This window comes from Centroberyx affinis, unplaced genomic scaffold (assembly GCF_046629955.1).
Source record: "Centroberyx affinis isolate AG114_WGS23_722 - 3 ecotype Tasmania unplaced genomic scaffold, CSIRO-AGI_Caff_v1 ptg004113l_1, whole genome shotgun sequence".
Lineage (NCBI taxonomy): Eukaryota > Metazoa > Chordata > Actinopteri > Beryciformes > Berycidae > Centroberyx > Centroberyx affinis.
In genome coordinates, this window is record NW_027281889.1 from 49,266 (window position 1) to 69,397 (window position 20,132).

Genomic DNA, 20,132 nt, shown 5'->3' on the forward strand with positions numbered 1-20,132 from the left:
GCGAGAATGAATGGGCTGCTTGATGGAATTCCGGCCCCCATCGACATTCCCTCAGCCCATTCCGTGCTTGTTTTCTAACCATTGTGTTGGAGAGGGTGGTGGGGTGTGTAACAACGCATTATGTAATCAATTTTCACTTCATTTTGTAATAACGACCGTATTTTGTAATAATCTGCCACATTTTGTAATACACAGCCTGAACGCAATATGTAATAAATTTCCCCAGATTTTGTAATAAATTATTACATATTGCGGTGGCTATTACAAAATATGGGAGTTGCACTTTTTTTGATGAAAATGTAATAATATGGTGCATTATGTAATAACCAACCAAAATGGATGTCTTCATTCATAAAAATCGTTATAACATTATAACAACAATGTTTATTTTATGCATTCTAGCATGAATCATACTGACTCAAAATTCATTTTAAAAAGATACTATTAGTTCAGTAGATTAGTAGTATCTTTCATTGGTCAAAACTACATTAAGTGTCACTGTATTCCTCAGCTTAATAGAAACTGTACTTGAGGGTTCATAGAGACATAGAAACTGTACGACACTGAGTGTTATACTGACACAAACATCTGCTACATACTAAAAAGTACTGCTACACACAAATGTCAGGAGACACACACACACACACACATTTATTACAAAATGCGGGGAAATTTATTACATATTGCGTTTTATTATTATTTTATTTATTGCGTTTTTTACTGCGATTATTACAAAATGCGGGTGTTACTACATAATGAAGTGAAAAATTATTACATTTTGTCGAGTTATTACATAATGCGGTGTTATTACATAATGCGTTGTTACAGGGTGCAACAGCAACAATAAGTGACTATTCTTATTATATTAGTAACTTAACTTTTAATGTACCATGCTAGTTTAGGCGAGAGTCCCTGGATTTGGTGCTGTCCCTGGGTTTCCCCCTCTTACCAGAGGATGTCTTGGTGATTGGTCGTTTTTACCTCATGAATTTTAGCCCATCCAGAATGAACATAGCCCTGTCCGGACAGGATTAGTATCGCATGACAACGCTGGCAATTTAATTTAGTAACGTTACATCGCATGACGGTGATTTTAACGAACGATCCATAATACAAATATGTACATACAATACATCCATCCGGACAGTACTAGAATTGGCAAAGGATGTGGGAGTTCACTGAAAAACAGTGTAGGTTATTTGCTTATACTAACTCCGATCAACTTGATGACAGCTTTATATAAAGCTTTATATAAATTTGATCGGGAACAGGACTGAAATCACTGAATCACCTGAACCACAAATACCCCTGGATTTGCTCCAAAACATCCGGTCACCTTACGCTACCGTCTGTGATAAACACTTGTTAAACACCTGTCCCATAGCACAAAATGAGCATAATCTATCTGTGGGGGTTGATAGGTTGATACCAATGACTCAGCAATTACTTGGGCAGCTGCTAAGATTTCTGGCTTTCAAAATTCACTTTCTCACCCACTGGAGTTTCAAGACACTTCCGATCCTGAAAAGACCACATCAGATTGATTCTCCTTACAATGATGTATACTATGAATGGATCTCATAAAGATTCACAGTATGTAACAAATATAAAATGGGGGTGAACTGAGTTTAGGTAGGGCTGGGCGATAATTTGATATTATCGTTTATCGTCTTGTGGAATCATATCGTGATGATATGAAGATATTTTGATATCGTGACACACATTTCTGCTGTTTAAATTGATGATGACAAGCAAATTTTACTTAAAAACTCTGATAAAATGAGGTATGGTAGGAATATTATTTGAAAATTTCAGTTTTGTTTGACACCACATCTAACATCACCATCTGGTTCAATGAGATGAACATTAATTTGATTATTTAACGTGATTTTGCATACATGAACCATATCGTGATATCGAGAAAAATCCTTATGATTATCATGATATTGATTTCAACCATATCGCCCAGCCCTAAGTTTAGGTGTGTTTATCCTCTCCCAATTATACTGATATGGTCACATTTTGTTAGATTAATAACCTCCTCATTGCTCTCCTGTCACCTCCTCATCCTCTCTCCTCTTCAGTGTCCCTTATCTTTCCTTCCACGGTCCCCCCTGCTTCCTATCCTCCCCTCCCCTTCCTCTCCTCTTCTCCCTCTGTCGGTTTAAACGAGCCGCTATCTCCTCTGGAATGGATTAACAGGCCAGACCCCTAATATGCGATTAAAAGAAAAGCAATCACTTGCCCTTAATTCTGACAAGGGGACATTGTCGGCATGGCAGGGAAGGAGGAGGGAGGAGGAGGGCTGCCTGTGTGTACAGTCACCATGACGACCACATACGAGAGGATAAAGGGCACTGGGGAGTGTGTGTGTGTGTGTGTGTGCGTGCATGTGTGCCCACCCATAGAAAGGTTTCACAAAAGAGTTGAAAGTACATGGGAACAGACTCAAATGCACACGCACAAGTACATGATCAACGAGACACAACGCTACAATGTGGATACCTGAAACGACCAACAAAACACACCCACACACACACACACACACACACACACACAAGGCCAAACACAGAGCTTAACCGTGGAGGTGTACTTCAAAGCTTTCAAGGTCTCTGTTTTGACCACGCTAGCCACGGCGTCTTTGATGATGCACAATTGCACGCTATCTGGCCCCATCTCTGCCATTTGTGTAATCAGTGCAAATGTATGCACAAAGAATTGAAGGGTTTTCACGGCAGACCGCGTTGCGCGTGTCCTTGTGTTTGTGATTATTAAATGTAGTACATGTCCTGCCCTTTGTTGTTTCCCTTTTCATGAATACCCAATCAGGCGGGAGAGAATTTTTAGCGGGAGCGAGTCAGCCAATGAGAGAAGCTACGGATTCGGCCCCGGATAGTGGAGAGAACGCTGTCGGACGATGGTGGGGGGGGGCGGGGGGGGGGGGGGGGGGGTTCAGACCTTCGCGAGCGCAACTCAGATAAGCGGAAAATATTGTGGAAGGCAAAAGTTTCAAGCCTTCGCAACTGCGTCTTGGCCTTAAATTAAATGTGTAAAAGTTCACACGTATTCCTGTCTCCAACTTCAGTGTGGATCTAGCTGACTAACTAGTGTGTGTAAAAAAAAAAAAAAAAAAAACCAGCTGCTTAGCGGAGTAATGGAGAACAACATGGTCGCGGCAGCCATGCTTTGTGTAGTCTCCAGTCTATTCGGACCAATTAGAGGCTTTCAGTGGAGGAACACTCGGCGGCTGACTCCACCGCGGCCGTAATGGCTAAAAAACCCATCTGATAAAAAGGAAGAACACCCACTCTGTTCTTCCCTCACTAAGGGCACATATCCGCCGCTGTGGCCCGCAATTCAATTTGTCTCCTGGCTCAGGCCATCATTACTGCCTAAGGCACATTCATCAAAAGAGATGGGCTTCGCTTTCTGACCCCAGCGGCAGTTTTTTTTTTATTATGTGTGTAGTCTGTTAAAACACAATCATCTCATTTGCTCCTCTGAGGCGCTCGCCGTGCAGCTAATGGCACCTCCGACACGGCTTCAGCACACACACACACACACACACGCACATCTAAATTCAAATATCGATAGGCGAGCGCACGTGAACTTTGATAGGCCGTGTTTGCATGTCACTTGGGTTTAGCGATAGAGACGTTCAGCGGTAAATCTCCGGCTCGTTCTTTTCGCTGCGTGGGCCAGACAACAGTCGCTCGCCTAATGAGGGAGGGCGACGTCTTGCTATGAAATGCGTTGGGAGGGGGGAGCTCTCTTGCTTGGCTCTGCTTCGAAAGCATCTGACCGGAGCCATATAGGTGGGAGACGGCAAGAGGCGAGACCTATTCCAGCCGGACTGCCATGGTTCGGCCATGACCTGCCTTTGAGTTCCTTTGGGGTTTCTCCGTGTTCCCTGCCTCCCTTTGTGTCTCCGCCTCCTGGTCTGTCAGTGTCTAGTGTGGGCGTGGCTCCCTTTCTCCCCCAGCTCCTGCTTCACCTACACACCTGGACTTCATCGCTAATCACCCATCCCCACAGTATATTTACCCCGGTTTTCCACCCGCTCCTGGTTCAGTTCGTCTGTTTTGTCTTCCTGCTTTGTTCCTGCTCCGTTCCTGTTTCCCAGTGTTCTTCGTCTTGCCTTGTTTCTGGCCAGGTTGGTTTTTGTATTCCTTGGTTTCCCTTTTTGCCTGTTGCCAGCCTGTGCCTTTTTGTGTTTTGGTTTTGTACTTTTACCTTAGTTCTTTATTAAAAACTCGTTAACTTGGTAAAGCCTCTCCCTGCCTGTCTGCGTCTGGGTCCTCACCTTTACCCCCGTGACACGAACATTGCCTTAACCTGCTCTATGACTGACCGGTTTGAACCGGGGTCGTCTGCAGGTTACACACACTGCATTAGTCTATCGGCGTCAAAGCCAAGACTTAAGCTCGGGTGGCAAAAGGATGTTTCAAGCATCTCATTTAGGGGAGGGATTTCCATGCTGGCAATGTGGATTAAAGGATTACCTCATATGCTGCGTATTTGGAATGTAAGCCTTTTTCAAATGGCGTGCATGTGTTAGACGCGTGTAAAAATATGTTATTTAGCGTCGTGTCATTGTTGGTACAACTCGGCGAGCCATCTGTTAGTGGTTATTCATGCGTTTGTAAGGGCTTTACATAGAATTCAGCTCAGTTTAGTTTTGCTAAGCTCAAAAATCATGGCCATCTCTAGTCCAAGTGAGGGAATTTTAGAGTAACCATATGCCTTTATTCTTCATTAGTTGGTATTGTTGGATTACAATCGCCCCTAATTAGCCAAGGAGTATTAGGTCTCGAAAACAACAGAGCGCATCTCTTGCACCTAGTCAATATTTAGTTTCAGCAGCGAGAACAGGAAAACAAATGACTCATTCAGTTAGGAAACACTCCTGTCATTAAGGCTGTTTATTGCAATACATATTAATATACTTCTATTTGGTATTAAAGGCACAAATCTAAGCGAGCATGTTGAATTCAATTCAGCCAAAACAGACCAATTTATTGTCATGACTGTACATCCTGCCTGAACTCACAGGGACGTATGTTGTTACCAAGGTTATTATAGTTTTGCATTTTTCAGTAGTTTTTATTTTTATTTCATTTTGACTTTTTGTTTTCAAGTTTAGTTTTAATTAGTTTTTAAAGCGGGTTTGCTAGTTTAGTTTAGTTTTTATTTTTTTTTAAATGCTTAGTTTTAGTTTAGTTTGTATTAGTTTCAGTGTTAGTTTTAGTCTTTTTTTGTAATATGGGGTATTTGTCAGGGGTGAGATGTGATAGATAGATTTCATATCCACCCAAAATACTAGGCTTATGTATGAAATAAATTGACAAAGATGAAAACTAAAGACATTTTCTCTATAATTTTAGTTTATTTTAGTTAGTTTTGTAAACACACAGTACAGTTTCATTCATTTCAGTTTCATTTCTTATCCAAGGGAATAAGAAAAATACACCACCAAACAACAAAATTGCCCGAGGAATGCAAGGCACATCGCCAATAGCTGTGTGCATTTCTCCTTTAAAGCAATATGTTATGCAAAGCTTTTCCACAGAGTGTGTGTGTGGGTATGGTGGTCCAACAAGCCAATTTAGACAAGGTGTACAGTTGTTGCCAATTAATTCAGTGACAAAGCAGATACACACAAAGACTTTGCAGGATTAATAGAAGAAGGAATACCGCTGCTCCCTTACAGTAATTGAAATAACACTTTGCATTGGTGGCTGCCCAGCAGGGACACTGTGCAGCTGTTGGATGGATCTCGACAGTAGGGCTGAATGATTTTGAAAAAATATCGAATTGCGATTATTTTGACTGATATTGCAATTGCGATATGATTTGCGATATTAGAGAGGATGATCATTTTTACATCATTATTCTCATTTTCATTGAAAAACGTATTAAAATCATTATGGTGTGATTTTTTGCGGGGATCTGTATCAAACAAAGATGTTTTCTTAAGTCAGTAGAATATGATGTGTAGGCCAGGACATCTCTGCAGCACCACAATATTTCATTTAAAATGGTATTTTGACACATTTCACCTTTAACAAATATTGCGCCTCCTGCGATTTGAAAATTGCAGTAGGCCATATTGCGATTTCAATAAAATTTCGATTAATTTTTCAGCCCTACTCGACAGTAGCAGACATAGCAGACATATCAAATGAAAATGGCAGACATCAAAACAGGAACTTGTTCATTGCAAAGCAGCATCACAAATGCAAATGGAGAGCAACAGCCAAGCCATAGCAAACAAGACCTCGCATTATCCCTTCCCCCACTTCTCCTTCCACTCCTCTATTACAACAGACAGTAGCAGATTTCTCAGCTTACAGCTCATTAATTCAGAGTGGTTACTCCGGAAATGGCAATTGCACATGACAAGGGGAGCAAAGAGGAGAAGCCTCCACTCTCTTTTTTTCTACAGTTCCGAGTAGAGCATCTTTTGACAAAGCATCTGGGAGTCTGCGGTTGCATGGACCTGCTGTTACAAGGAAAAGGATGCCCCCATGCGTTCTCAGGAAAACACAGAGCTGTGGCAATGACTTAAGCAATATAGGAGTGCCATTGTTAATATAATTTGCCCAGAATGCATAAAAGACAGCTCTGACTTTGTATAGACAATCCCTCATTCTACAACCTTAATCCAAGGTATGCTCACATATATAGACAGTCATCAATTACAGATTCTTTTAAATTAAAGCTGCACTTGGCAACTTCGCATTTGGCGCCCCCTGGTGGCAGCCGGAGACGACAGTTTGACTTTTTTGAAAGTTTGAAGGAAATCATGTAGAATGACGTCATTAAACTGCACAATTTCTTCTTTAGGAGACATTAGGAGACACTTTTGGATTTCACTACATTTTGAATCATCACTTCCAGTGTGCCGAGAAGATTTCCTGCTGATCATACCAGACACCAGAGTTTAATTTGGGTAAATAGAGCAATGGCATCTCAATTAGTGGGGATGAGACGCTCTTCTCTGTTGCAGCCACATGTTGTGATTTAGAAAGGTGCAAAGTTTTCTTGAATCTTGAATCTTGAATACAGACACGTGTTTTTACATAAAAATCTTTAAGAGAGGCCAAAAAGGGACGTTATCAAAATCATTTCAACATATATGACAGTTTCACGATTTCAATTCTAAATCGAAAATCGATCGAAATGAGCGTTCGATTTCAACCTACAAAATCACAAGCAGGTTCGCGATTCTCCCAGTATTTTTTTTCTCTCCACCCCTGCCTACTTGCAGGCGTCTGAAGAAAAAAAAAACCCCAACATTTCAATGACGACACAGCGTAGCTGCTAGAGAGCGCCCGTTCTATATTTCACTATAGCACCCAAGAGCACCCGTCATTTTTAAATCGTTTAAAATGTACCAAAAACTGAAAATCAAGTTATCAGCTTTGTTTTATATATATACTACAAGTTGTCATCGATGAACCGGAACCGGAAAATACTGTATATCTGGTGACACTGAGACGTTTGATTTTCCCCGGGTTTAGTCGTACTCCACCAGTAGATCTAAAAATGGCTTCGCCGGCTAAGCGTAACGCTTTTAAAACCTTCTAGAAGCTGTCAGATTGTGCTGTGAGACAGAACCTGACCTTCACTAAACAGCGGGACCTACCTGGCTCTCACCACCAGAGACGGATGCTGTTTTCTGGGAGGCAGTGCGCCGAAAAGTCGGTAGGAGGACTGACCGGGTCGCACCGACTTTTATCCATATAATGGCGACTTTTTCCATATTTGTTTGCCGACTGTTACTGTCTGATCTTATTACTGTGTGGGCTGAAGCGCTGGAGGTTTTGTATGTATTTCGAAAGCTTATCGTTAGCCAAGATAGGAGGGATCTGTTTTGTTGTCATACTGTGAATGTTGACACTGAAGTAAGGAGATGCCCTGAATCGCCTTGCCATGTATTTGGTACCAAATTAAAGGGAAAGTTGTGTTTTTTTTAAAAACTTTGAAAAAAATCTGACCACATGGCCTTAGTGTGGTACATTCCAAAAAGAAATGTGGCCGTTATATCACACTTGATACCATCTTTTTAAAGAAGAATTTGAAAATGTAAATGACAGTTGTCAGGGCATAAAATCAATGATCTGTTGATCTTTACAAATCAAGACTCGATAGTCTAACAATGGCATAGCCGTCAGTGCTGAAATTTTTTTTTTTAAATCGAATCGAATCGAATCCTTAAAAACGAAAGTCAAATCAAATCGTGGATTTGGAGAATCGTGACACCCCTGCATACTAGCACACAATATTGTTCATGATCCAATTTTTGCAGATGCTAAGAAACTTGGTGACCAAAAATGTTGGAATTTTTGAAGCAATGCAAAGCCTTAGCCATTGCTGCAGGGAAAAAAAGGGAAAAGAAAGGAAAAAAGGAGGCATCACCCACCCACAAGGTTAACAATGGTGGATGGAGCACTGACAAAGGGCTGGCTGATTACCTAGGCCCATCTCCAAGCTCCACTCACCACTTCCCATTCAACTGGCCTTTAGCTGGACACCATTATTACCCCATCAACCTCTCTTTTCCCTCACCCACCTCCTCCTTTCACTTTAACCAGTCATCCAAGCTATCCATCCCATGCCCTATTATTATCATCACACTGTATATATTGTAATAACTAATTTTCCATCCAGCACCACATTTTCCAGCCGATGTAATACCTGGCTTTCACAGCAAATCATCTATGTATAGAAACTTGTCTTATTGTTCCTCCCCCACAGATTGCTACTCTCTCTTTTGTCATGGAAGGCAGTCACACACTGAAAAGAGCCACCTTTCCTGCAATCCAACATTCCATAGAACCTGAAGCAATTTTCTACAGACGTCTAATCCTTCTCCTTCTCCTAATGTTCTATTCTGCATGTGAAGAAATTGGACTTGCTGAGTTGACTTGGAGATGAACTGGGCTTCTTTTGCTTCAACGGTAGTACATATTGTACTATTACACATTTTTCACATTTTTTACATTCACTTTTAAGATGGTACACAAATCTACCTGTAGCAATACCAAATATAAACTCTGTGGTAGAGGTTTGCACAGTGGTGGAAGAAGCATTCTGATCCTTTACTGAAGTAAAAGTACCAATACAGCAATGTAAAAATACTCCATTACAAGTAAAAGTCCTGCATGAAAAATATTACTTAATTAAAAGTACATAAGTACTAGCAGCAAAATGCAGCCTAGTTAAAGTATTAAAGTAAAAGTAGTGGTTTGGTCCCTCTGACTGATATTTTATTATATATGACATCATTAGATTATTAATACTGAAGCATCAGTGTGTAAGCAGCATGTTACTGTTGTAGCTGTTGGAGGTGGAGCTAGTTTGAACTACTTTATATACAGTTAGCTAGTTTAATCCAGTGGTTCCCAACCTAGGGGTCGGGCCCCTCCAAAGGGTCACCAGATAAATCTGAGGGGTCGTGAGATGATTAATGGGAGAGGAAAGAAGAAAAAACAAAGTTCAATACACAAATCTGTTTTCAGTTTTTGGACTTTTTCTCTAATTTTTGATTTTTGCTGAAATATTGGATCATTTGAACATTTATTGAAATGAAACCATGTGAGGTTTAGAGGGAAAAATCACTATTTGGTGGAGCTGTTAACAACTCATAGACATCTGAAATGTGACCCAACTACACACTGCTTTTTGTAAGACGTCAAAAGCCAAAAAGGTTGGAAACCACTGGTTTCATCTTTAACAATGTGTTGTATTTTAAAAGCTTGTTATATTATCCATTGTGTCAAATCTCCATCTGAAAAGTAACAAAAGCTGTCAAATAAATGTAGTGGAGTAGAAAGTACAATATTTCCCTCTGAAATGTAGTGGAGTGGAAGTATAAAGTAGCATCAAATGGAAATACTCAAGTAAAGTACAAGTATCTCAAAATTGTACTTAAGTACAGTACTTGAGTAAATGTACTTAGCTACTTTAACACCCTTGCTCACTCACACTTGAGGGAGATAGTTTCATTCCCCATTGACAAATTGTAACAAGAGGCTAGTCGGGACATAGTCATTTTTCTGCCTGCCCTTTGTAACCCTGCAACAGCCTAAGTGGACTTGCTTTGAATACCCTAATTGGTAACACTTTACAATAAGGTACACATAATCATGAAGTAATGATGCATACCCATGAACAACTCTAGTAGTCCTTTGTTAGTTAGGTAGGGTGATGCACTACTTTACTTGAGGGGACACAAAAATGGTAACTAATGGTAAGATAATCATGAAGTAATGATGCATTCCCTAATAACAACTCAGTATGATGTTCTACTTTACTTGAGGGGACACAAAAATAGTTACTAATATGGGGGTAATAAGAAAGTAATGATTTGTTATTGTTTACATGCCATTTAGTACCTTATTCAGAGCTAATCAGGAACGATACATTAACTAAGTGGTCATTATGTGCATTCATAGATATCCAGGAACTAATCATTAGATACTGGTTCATTAACATGGTATCTAATAGTCTGTTCTTAAGTAACGTGTCATTATGTACTATATAGTACTTGATTCAGAGTCATCAGGAACTCCCTGTTAACTATTCGTTAACTAGCAGTTTGTTCCTGATTTGTTCCTTACTCGTTCCTTGGTAACTACGCACATTTTTTGTGTACCTCATTGTAAAGTGTTACCCTCTAAGGTAATTTGTTGAGCATTTTTTAAGTGAAAACTTCATACTGCGTGGGATATACGCCTAAGAGCCTTGAGGGGGTCCCGAGAGGTAGGAGCTGGGACAGACAGCACACAGAAAAATAAAGGTGTGAACTGGAACTGAAAATGGTTCCTTGGTTCTTGAATGCCATAGAAGAACCATTTCTGGTTCCCCAAAGAACCTTTCAAGAACCTTTTAAATATCCCTAAGATATCCCTAAAACCATATATGGTTCTTTAGGTTCAGGTTCAGGTTCAGGTTACTTTATTTGTACCTGTAGGTAGATTTGGTTTGCAGTAGAGTCATTCATCTTGACACACATTTTAGAAACAACACAAATAGTAGACAAACATAATAAAAGTACTCAAAGTTCCAATCACTAAAACTCATCACTGAACCACAAAAACTAAAAGATAAAATAAATAAATAAACTTTACTACTACTACTAGGTTCTTAATCCTTAGTTATTGGATGGTGGGTGATGGCATAAATGTGTAAAATATCCAAACCCCTCCATAGTATATATCGTGCAATTGCAAATGAGGCTATACAAGAGCAGATGGACAAAGGAGTGGAGAAATGGTTCTTTAAATAACCTTGGTTCTTCTATGGCATCACTCCAAAGAGCCATTTTTGGTTCCACTTCGCACCTTTATTTTTCTCCAAGTCCAACTACAGGTCCAACTACAGTCCAACTACAGGTCCAACTACAACCACAGCTGCTGCTTGCCCTCCAGTGGGTCTCGTTAAGGTAAAGTGTACATCCAGAAATTCGCCATTTCCACAATTATCCACAATTTCTCCGAAGCAAACGCAACTGCCCGAAAACATTTTTGACTAACCTAAGGACAGTAGAAAGTTATACCAACATGCATCACACACACGCCCAAACTGCAAAGGGACATACGTTACGCATATACTATAGTGAGGAACTGACCTGGCAGGCGTTATAGAGGAGTTGGTGCTCGAACTTCTTGATGCCCAGGATCTGCTGGAACATCTCATAGAGCTGGTCCTTGCTGAGGATGAGTTCCGAGGCGGCGCTGGCCGTCATTCTCTGCTGGTGCTTCCTGGGATCCTCTTCGCCTCGGTAGATGGTGTCGAACTTGGCCATCCAGGAGCTCAGCACCGTCTCTTTGCTCAGGCCGTCGATCTCCGGCAGGCTGCGCACTCGCTTCTCTATGTGCTTCTTGAAGACCTCCCGCGAATCGCTGGCCGAGCAGCCGCCGCTCTGCACCATCCGGCACACGCGGTCGCTTTTCAGGAACACCTGAGGTCAATGGATTCAAATATTTGCGTCAAAATAGAAGGAGACAGGCAGGATGAAAGAGCATCATAAAAACGCTTTCCTGTACAAGTGTGGCCCGGTAAGACCATCCTGATCACGTGACCTCACATTCTGTTTCGCTCCACGGATCAGTCTGGACTTCTAGCCGCCCACTTCGATTTCCTGAAATTACAATGTAACCGGGCCAATCAGGGACTGCATCGTAGTTGATGACGTGAAATACAGGCCGCCAATGGCAAAACAGTAATGGCGTCTCCTGTTGTTATTGAGTCTATTTCTGCAATAACTGTACTTATGGCTGTGTTTACTCTACTAACGTTAACGTTACCGCTCGTTGCTTCGGGAGACGCCATTACTGTTTTGCCAGCGGCAGCCTGTATTTCACGTCTACGATGTAGTCCCTGATTGGCCCAGTTACATCATCAACTACGACGCAGTCCCTGATTGGCCCGGTTACATTGTAATTTCAGGAAATAAATGTGCTTTGGGAAGTGATTTAAAAGATGATACTGAACTGGCTAGCCTGAGCTTATCAGGCAGGCTGTTCAAAAGCTTCGGAGCTCTGACAGCAAAGGCTCGGTCACCTTTAGTTACCAGCTGATCACCCTGCCAGAGGACCTCAGGCTATGCTGCAGCACATAAGGTTGAAAGGTCTGCTATGTAGCTGGGGACCAGACCTCGATCTGTCATCTGTACCATGGTGTGCGATGTTGTTAGCTGGAAACTATCAGTATGCATTCTGGAAAAGGTATGGAATTTTATTTTCAGATCTGTGTACCCAAGTTGTTAAATGTGGGGAATGTGTACCCTTGTTGATTTTCGGAAAATCTTTGGCTGTTTTCTTATTTATCTCAATTTTAACTTAATCATCTTAATCATCAAATTTCCAGCCATGACCTACAGTGGAAACAGGAAAAGTATTTAATAATACAGTGAGTATTTTATAATGTATATGAAAATGTATACTAAAATGTATACAGGGGTAAGTTGTTACATGGGTAACTTGTCTCAGACTTTATTTCTGAAACTAAATATTTTAGATCCAAAAGTCCAATTACAAAAAAGGTTACCAATGTTGATTTAAACAGTCTAAGTCAAAATACTCTGACATAAAAGCAATATGTATACCTGAAAGCAATTAATGAAAATCTTAGTGTTTTTCTTCTCATATTTTTCTTATAAAGGAATCAAAATAATGATACATTGTGAGTGAAGTAAAGTATGTTGTCAATACATGTTGACATGCTCTTGTGTTGACATATGTCAATACAAGAGTATGTGTTTCATGTTATTATTACAGTACTTCAGAGGAAAAGGAATTGTGTGCACAAACACAGCACACTTGTCTATGTGACAGTATGCCCCGTCATGTGTGACAACATGCCCTGACATGGGGTAAGCTGTCACAATTTGTCATGAGTAATAACCTTTTCTTCCAGTAAATGATTCAAAATGTAAAAATGCCATTTTTTAGTGAAGACCTTAATCTAGCTAGAAAATATATACTGTATATTGTATCTCAGTAGTAAGGCACTACTGAGAAATACACTAATGAGTAAAAAGTGTGACAACATGCCCAGCTCTCCCCTAGTTTTGAAGGCTATACTATTAATTTACTGTACATCCTAAAGATTGTGGAGACAGTGGGTCAACTCTATTCCCCCAAATATAAATGTGGATAAACATCCCAGGTTATATAACACTATTGCTCAAAATAAGGCCTAGAGTAATGTATTACCCATTTCAAGATCAAGATTACAAGATTATTATTTGTCCCTAGGGAAATTTGTCTTGGACATAAAGGCTGCCACATAAAAATACATACAATTATAGTGCAGTAACAGACACAAAGTGCATTAATTCACTTATCATTGGAATCACAAGGTGATGACAGGGCAAATTTGGGCATTATCAAACTAAAGTATTGTATGTAACACCTCATAATATTTGAAATAATCAGAAAACAGCGCTCATATGCACTCGCTCATATGAAATAATATGGTACCTTCCAGCATCCAAGCGTGAGTTCATGCCTCTCAGCTTGTCTGGACCATCACTCACAACCCTAACCACTTTGGAGAAAGTAACCCAATTAACTTTTCCATTAACTTTTCCATTAAAGGCCTGTTAAGTAATCTATGACCTCTATTGGACCAGAGGGAATCGCTACAGCATCGGCAGAAGTTGTCCCCTCCTACATAAGTCTCTGGCCCAAATCCCGAATAAACCCCTCTTCAAATGACGCATACATGCAACCCTGACTTAACATACTTTGTTCACTCATTCAATTGTTAATAGAAGCCTTTAGGAGGGAGAAACAATCTGTACTGTACGTGCTCTATTACTATTAATGAAACACTGGGCTTTCCTGACAGCTCTCCTCTACATTAACTTCTGTTGTTTTTCCACAGAAACAAGGCTGATTTCCAATTACAAACATTAACAGGGCGGAATGAAGCTGAGTGATGGAGGGCAGAGTGTATACAAGCGTGTGATTGATGAGTTGTAAATTCAACATCTCACCCAAGCTCTCTCTGACCCGCCGTCCGTTGTTCTCTTCTCTCTCTTTCTTTCTGTCTGTCTCTCTCTCTCTCTCTCTTTCTCTCTGCCTCGCTCCATTTGGCCAGCAGCTACAGCCGTGCTGAGAGCGTTAGGTTTTAATTGAATTGGATAACCCGCGCCACCAGCTTCATCTGGGTGTTACATATCACGCCGTTCTCATTCGGGTTGGCTGTGCCGCCACATTGACTGACAAGGCAGTGCCAGTCTCATCCATTGATTTTTGACTTCTGATTTTGAATCCGATGTAGGATTTTCACTTTAATCTCAGTAGGTCAACATATTTAGTTATGAACCTCTAGTCTTTTCACTGCCCATGTGATGTGTTGTTGTCCCCTGTAGTCAACTCAATGTATTTTTTACAGGCCATCTAAAAACTCCTGCCCTATAGCTGGAGCCCCTCCCACCCCTTATAATCATCCAGTCTTCCTCAGAGTACAACAGTAATGGTACTAACACAGGAGGTTTAAATAGCCCTATCCAAAGAAATGAGCCTGTCATAGGCTCTAGATCAGTGATTCTCAACCTTTTTCATACCAAGGACCCCTAATTTAGTCCACATTAGAGCCACAGACCCCCATTTGATGAGATTTTGTCTCTCTGACCCAAATCTGAGAATATTTTTATTATTAGATATGATTTTGTCCAGAATGCCATGACTATCTGTATTGTAGATAGAGAGATAACAGTGAAACTATGATCAAAATAGTCATTCTTCTACATTCTCTAATTGTGTTAACGTCTTGTAAATTAAATAATGGTGAAGTTTAACAGTTCATCAATTTGCTGGGGACCCCCTGGAACCCCCTCAAGGACCCCTGTTGGTCCCCGGACCCCACGTTGAGAACCACTGCTCTAGACGATGGGACAATACGGGATTGGCCAATAACACAGTCGCACATCATTATCAAATCTGCCAAGGAATATACAGTATATCTTACATCTTAATAAGAAAAACAGAAAAATATTTACAGCCAAAACATAACTATAAAAGTTAAAACTGTATGAACATCAGCTAAATGCGTAAAATGTAAACGTAAAATCGTATATGAGGAGCTTGAGGGGAAAAGAGACACACGTCCAGTTCTCCAAGACATTTTTCCACTCTCTAAAGCGTAGAGAGGGACAGAGAGAGGACTCTGGCTATCCAGGTTAGCCGGGCCCTGCTCCCCCACGCATGGCTTCTGCCTGCGCTTCACATGTGTTTCCCGGCTCTATTCTGGGGTGGATGAAACCAGCTGAATCGCGGCCATGTGGGAGCACATTATTAACACCGCCCCGAGGAGCCAGCGCACGTTCCACATCATTTATCAGAGCCGAAGACAAGTCATCTCCGCTGAGGTCGAGATACTTTTTTTTGTCCCATTATTCGTTTTTTTTCCTGCCAGGACGGATTCATTTTAGACTCGGCGTGGAGAAGTTAACGGCATGCAAAAAAAAAAACGGAAACTTCACTTCACTTACTTCACTTACAGAATAATCATGTGGTACTTTGTAGATCCCATAGAGAAATAGTCCCCCCCCCCCCCCCCAGGGCTTTTACAGTCTATGGCTTGAAGCTAGGTTATTTCATTCTTTTCTTTAACCACTGCATTTATCTGCATTTACACCATGGGAGCCATTGAAACCGAAGATACTAATACTAATACTAATTCATGAGTATGTGTGTGGAATCTGATCCAAATGTTGCAATAGAATCAGTTCAGGTTAAGGGCTTCCCATGGACAATCAGTGTAGTACTGATCAATTCTTTTTTTTTTTTTCTTTTTTTTCTTGATGTTTTTGCGTAAATCTTACAATATAGTACAGTCCTTACATGGTATAAACCATCACCATCATACAGATTTACATTATTTTTCTCCAAGAACACGACATAAAAAACAAACCAAAACAAAACATTCATGCCACGAGTAAAAATGAAAATAAACAAATAAATAACAAAAAAATACCACGTGATCAGATCCTCACAGTAACCACTTACATTATAAAAAGGATAAATCCTTATCTAGATCTCGGTCCTTTCAGTTATCATCAAAAAGTGACCCCACATATTTATTGCCCCCCCACAATAAATATTGAATTAATCAAACACTGACTGAACCAGATGTCATTTTTAATTAAAGGCGTTGTACAACCAAAATATTGGTGTACCCCTAATGTACACCCCGAGCTCTCACCTCATAGTAGCTCTGGACTGCGTTGATGAAGGCCTCATCAGCCACGATCTGAGTCTCTCCATTGAGGAAAGCCTGGAAACGCTCCTTCACTGTCTGGAGATGCTGCTTACTGATCTGAGGGAGAGAGGAAGAGACAGATGTGTCAGTGCTCACATCTCAAACACAGTGCTTTTTGATGTTTTTTTTGATTGACTTTATTGTCCGCCTCAGTGGAAATTTGTCTTTGGCTTCTCCCAACGTACAACAAGAGTACATACATTACGCATAGCACAACACACCATTAAAACATACAAATATACAACATATAATAGTGCAAATGGGCAGGTAGCAGCAAATAGGTTATATAAATAATACCAAGTGTTCCCTGATACAGTCATTCTGGGTTCAATGCCTGTATGGCATAGGGAATAAAAGACTTCTGGCCCTTGGGACCCTGAATCGACGGCCAGACGGGAGCAGCTCACACTCTGAGCGTAGTGGGTGTGAGGTATCTGCAGGTATATGTTTAGCCTTCCTGTGTACAGCACTGTCCAATATATTGCAAAGTTGTTTTTGTGTCTTGCCAATCACCTTCCCTGCAATGTTAACAATTTTGGGAGAGTTTGTTTTCGCTCTTTACACTCAAGTTGCCGTACCAAGCTGCTGCTGATGTCGCTGTTTTGGTCATCTTGGGAGGATGCTGGGGGGGGGGGGGGGGGGGTGATATGTTGGGGAGTGGGGGAGGGATTGGGGATTACACTGGAATTATTTCGTATGTTGATTCTGTGATTTGTAAAATGCAAAATTCCAATAAACAGAAGTTTAAGTGGAAAAAAATGATAAGATGCTTTCAACCAGGCTCCTGTATGCTATTTCAAGTATGTGTTGGCTAATGCCAAAGCTCCTCAGCTTCCTGATTAAAACAGTCGCTGGTTGGTTGGCTCTCTTAAAATGCACTCTGAGATCTCATTAAAAGTCAGGGTCTAATCAATGATTGTTCCCAAGTACTTAAAATGTTTTACTTCTTCTACAGGCTGGTTATTGAGTATGACAGGGAGCAGTGCCTGAATTGGACCAGAAAAGGTGCCAGTACACTAATTCAGCAGTTGTATGACATGAGCATCGCATGTCTCTTGGACATATTTATATTTATACGCATATTTTGGTAATATATCCCACCTCAAGTGTATTTTTTGCATGCATTTCATTACATACAAATATAATATTGCATAAATGCTACAATAAAACCAACTGAAAATGAAACAGTCCTAACCTACCTTGCCATTTAAAAAAATCAATACAGAAAATGTGCTGGTTTAGTGCTGTAATAATATCAGAGAAGGATTACATACTTACAAGCATACAGAAGACTAATGCAAATAGACAGAGGTCAATATTGTCTTTATATAACTGATGGACAGAGCTGTCTGTGCTGTTTGGAGGGTAGTGGCAACAAAGCAATATTGACCTGTTGTTGTTGACAGTCATGATATAAGAAAACTAGCATTATGTAACTTTTTACGTACATTTATTCTTCCACAGGGAGGATGTTACTAGTTCCCCTTGCTTTTGTTTGTATCATAAGTTCTTTTGTTTTGGCCACATTCATTTCCAGTTTACTTGCCTGACACCAGTCCTGCAGTACAGTGACCTGGCTAAAGTAAGCCTCCTCATGTATGGCATTGTCAGCTTGACATTACTTTTTCTTCTCTTTCTCCACAGCTGATGGGATGGGAAGGTGTGTTATATCTTGAGTTTACTGCTTAAAGCGCACCGATTCCATTACGTTGGCACTGAGTTTAAACGACCAAGTAACAGCTGACATTTTCCTACCACATGCAGAAAATGTCCCAAGCCACGACTGATTGCAAAATGTCATGTCTATTCTATCAGATGTATGGTAGGGGGGGATGCAATAGTCAGCAGACAGGAATGCCATTGGAGGAGGGGAACGAAAGCAATATATGAAAGGACTTTTCTATATGAAAAATCCCCACTAGGTCATTTTCTACCTCTTTTCCTACCTCTTTTCCTACTTCTTCTTCTCTCTTACATGATCATTCTATAATCACAGAAACATTGTGGGAGCATGTAGCAACTGATAATGTAATAACAGTCGGATAATGCAATAACTTGTCAAAATGACTCAAAAATGGCTCAGAAATGTCATAACCCCCACATAAACCACATCTCGTTATCACATTAACCAACAAAGGGGGTGGGACATCTTTTTAAATGATGATGTGATAATAATATTGACTATTAATGTAACAACTCATGTTATTACATTGTTATTACTCTTAGCATTACATTAGTAGTCAGTATTAATATTACTACTACATCTACATCTACAACATATACCTACTTTTACAACATCTACCTACTTTTATTCTTGTCTTTTATTTTTTTTATTATTATAAATGTGCCTATTAAATGATTTTACCCTGTATGTGAAGCGTCTTTGAGTACCTAGAAAAGCGCTATACAAGTCTAATGTATTATTATTATTATTATTATTATTATTATTATTATCAGTTAAAAATATGTTACACCCCATATGAAGTCATAAACGGCAGTTAATGTAGTAATTTTTGTACACAATTAATAACAGGTTTTATTTTCAACCCATTTAGAGGGACAATTTATTACATTTTGACAAGTTATTACATTATCAGTTGCTGCAAGACACTAAGACCCTGACCTTTGCACTCCTTATGTTTGGTTGCTTGTAACATGAATCTAGGAATTGATTCTTATTCTACTGTTGCATTGTAATTTGCTCTCGATAAGAGTGCCAGCTAAATGGTTAACATGTAAAAGAACACATGAAGAAATAGCTATATATGAGCATCAGTCAAGACTTCATTTTGTTATGCTAGGCTTTCCAAGCATGAGGAACTGCATCCGTCTCCTTCAACTCTGGTTCTGATCCCAGTTCATCTTATGCTGTTACACTCTGCTCTATTCCCTGTATATTGGATTTTCACGGACAATTACATGGCAAACAAATAAAATGCCGGAGAGTGGTTTATCCGTTCTCCTTATGGGCCAAATTATTCCAGCAGGACCTCAGCTCTAAACCTACTATTTTCCACCAACATCCACTGCACACACATAATTAAGTTAGTCATCGCGGACCCCAGTCATAGCCCTCCAATAAGTCAGTCCCTTAATGTAATTACCAGCTTCTATGTGATGTTGTGATTCTTTCCGCCCTTTTTATTCAGCCGCTTTCTGTTTGCAAATCTTAAAATAAGCAAACAGGGACAAAGGAAAATCCCCATCTGATATACCAACTTCACTGATGTTTCTAGTCATCTCTTAAACCTGTTTCTATTGTTTATTTGCTTGGTGTGTGTGTGTGTGTCCAAATGCTCTATAGCAGAATGTGCAACACTGCTGTAGGAGGATGGTCTAAATGAAAATGAACA

The 20,132-nt window shown here is 40.2% G+C and overlaps 1 protein-coding gene across 1 annotated transcript in view; it reads right to left on the reverse strand.

The window, feature by feature from the left end:
* The window catches only part of LOC139663742 (calcium-dependent secretion activator 1-like), a gene marked incomplete at its 3' end in the record, with an annotated part of 57,213 nt that extends 45,260 nt beyond the window's left edge, over nucleotides 1–11,953 (reverse strand). Inside the window, exon 1 of the mRNA XM_071542465.1 lies at nucleotides 11,636–11,953. Within this exon, the coding sequence (XP_071398566.1) occupies nucleotides 11,636–11,938 (303 nt within the window). The remainder of the gene's footprint in view (nucleotides 1–11,635) is intronic.
* Nucleotides 11,954–20,132: the final 8,179 nt, after the last annotated feature.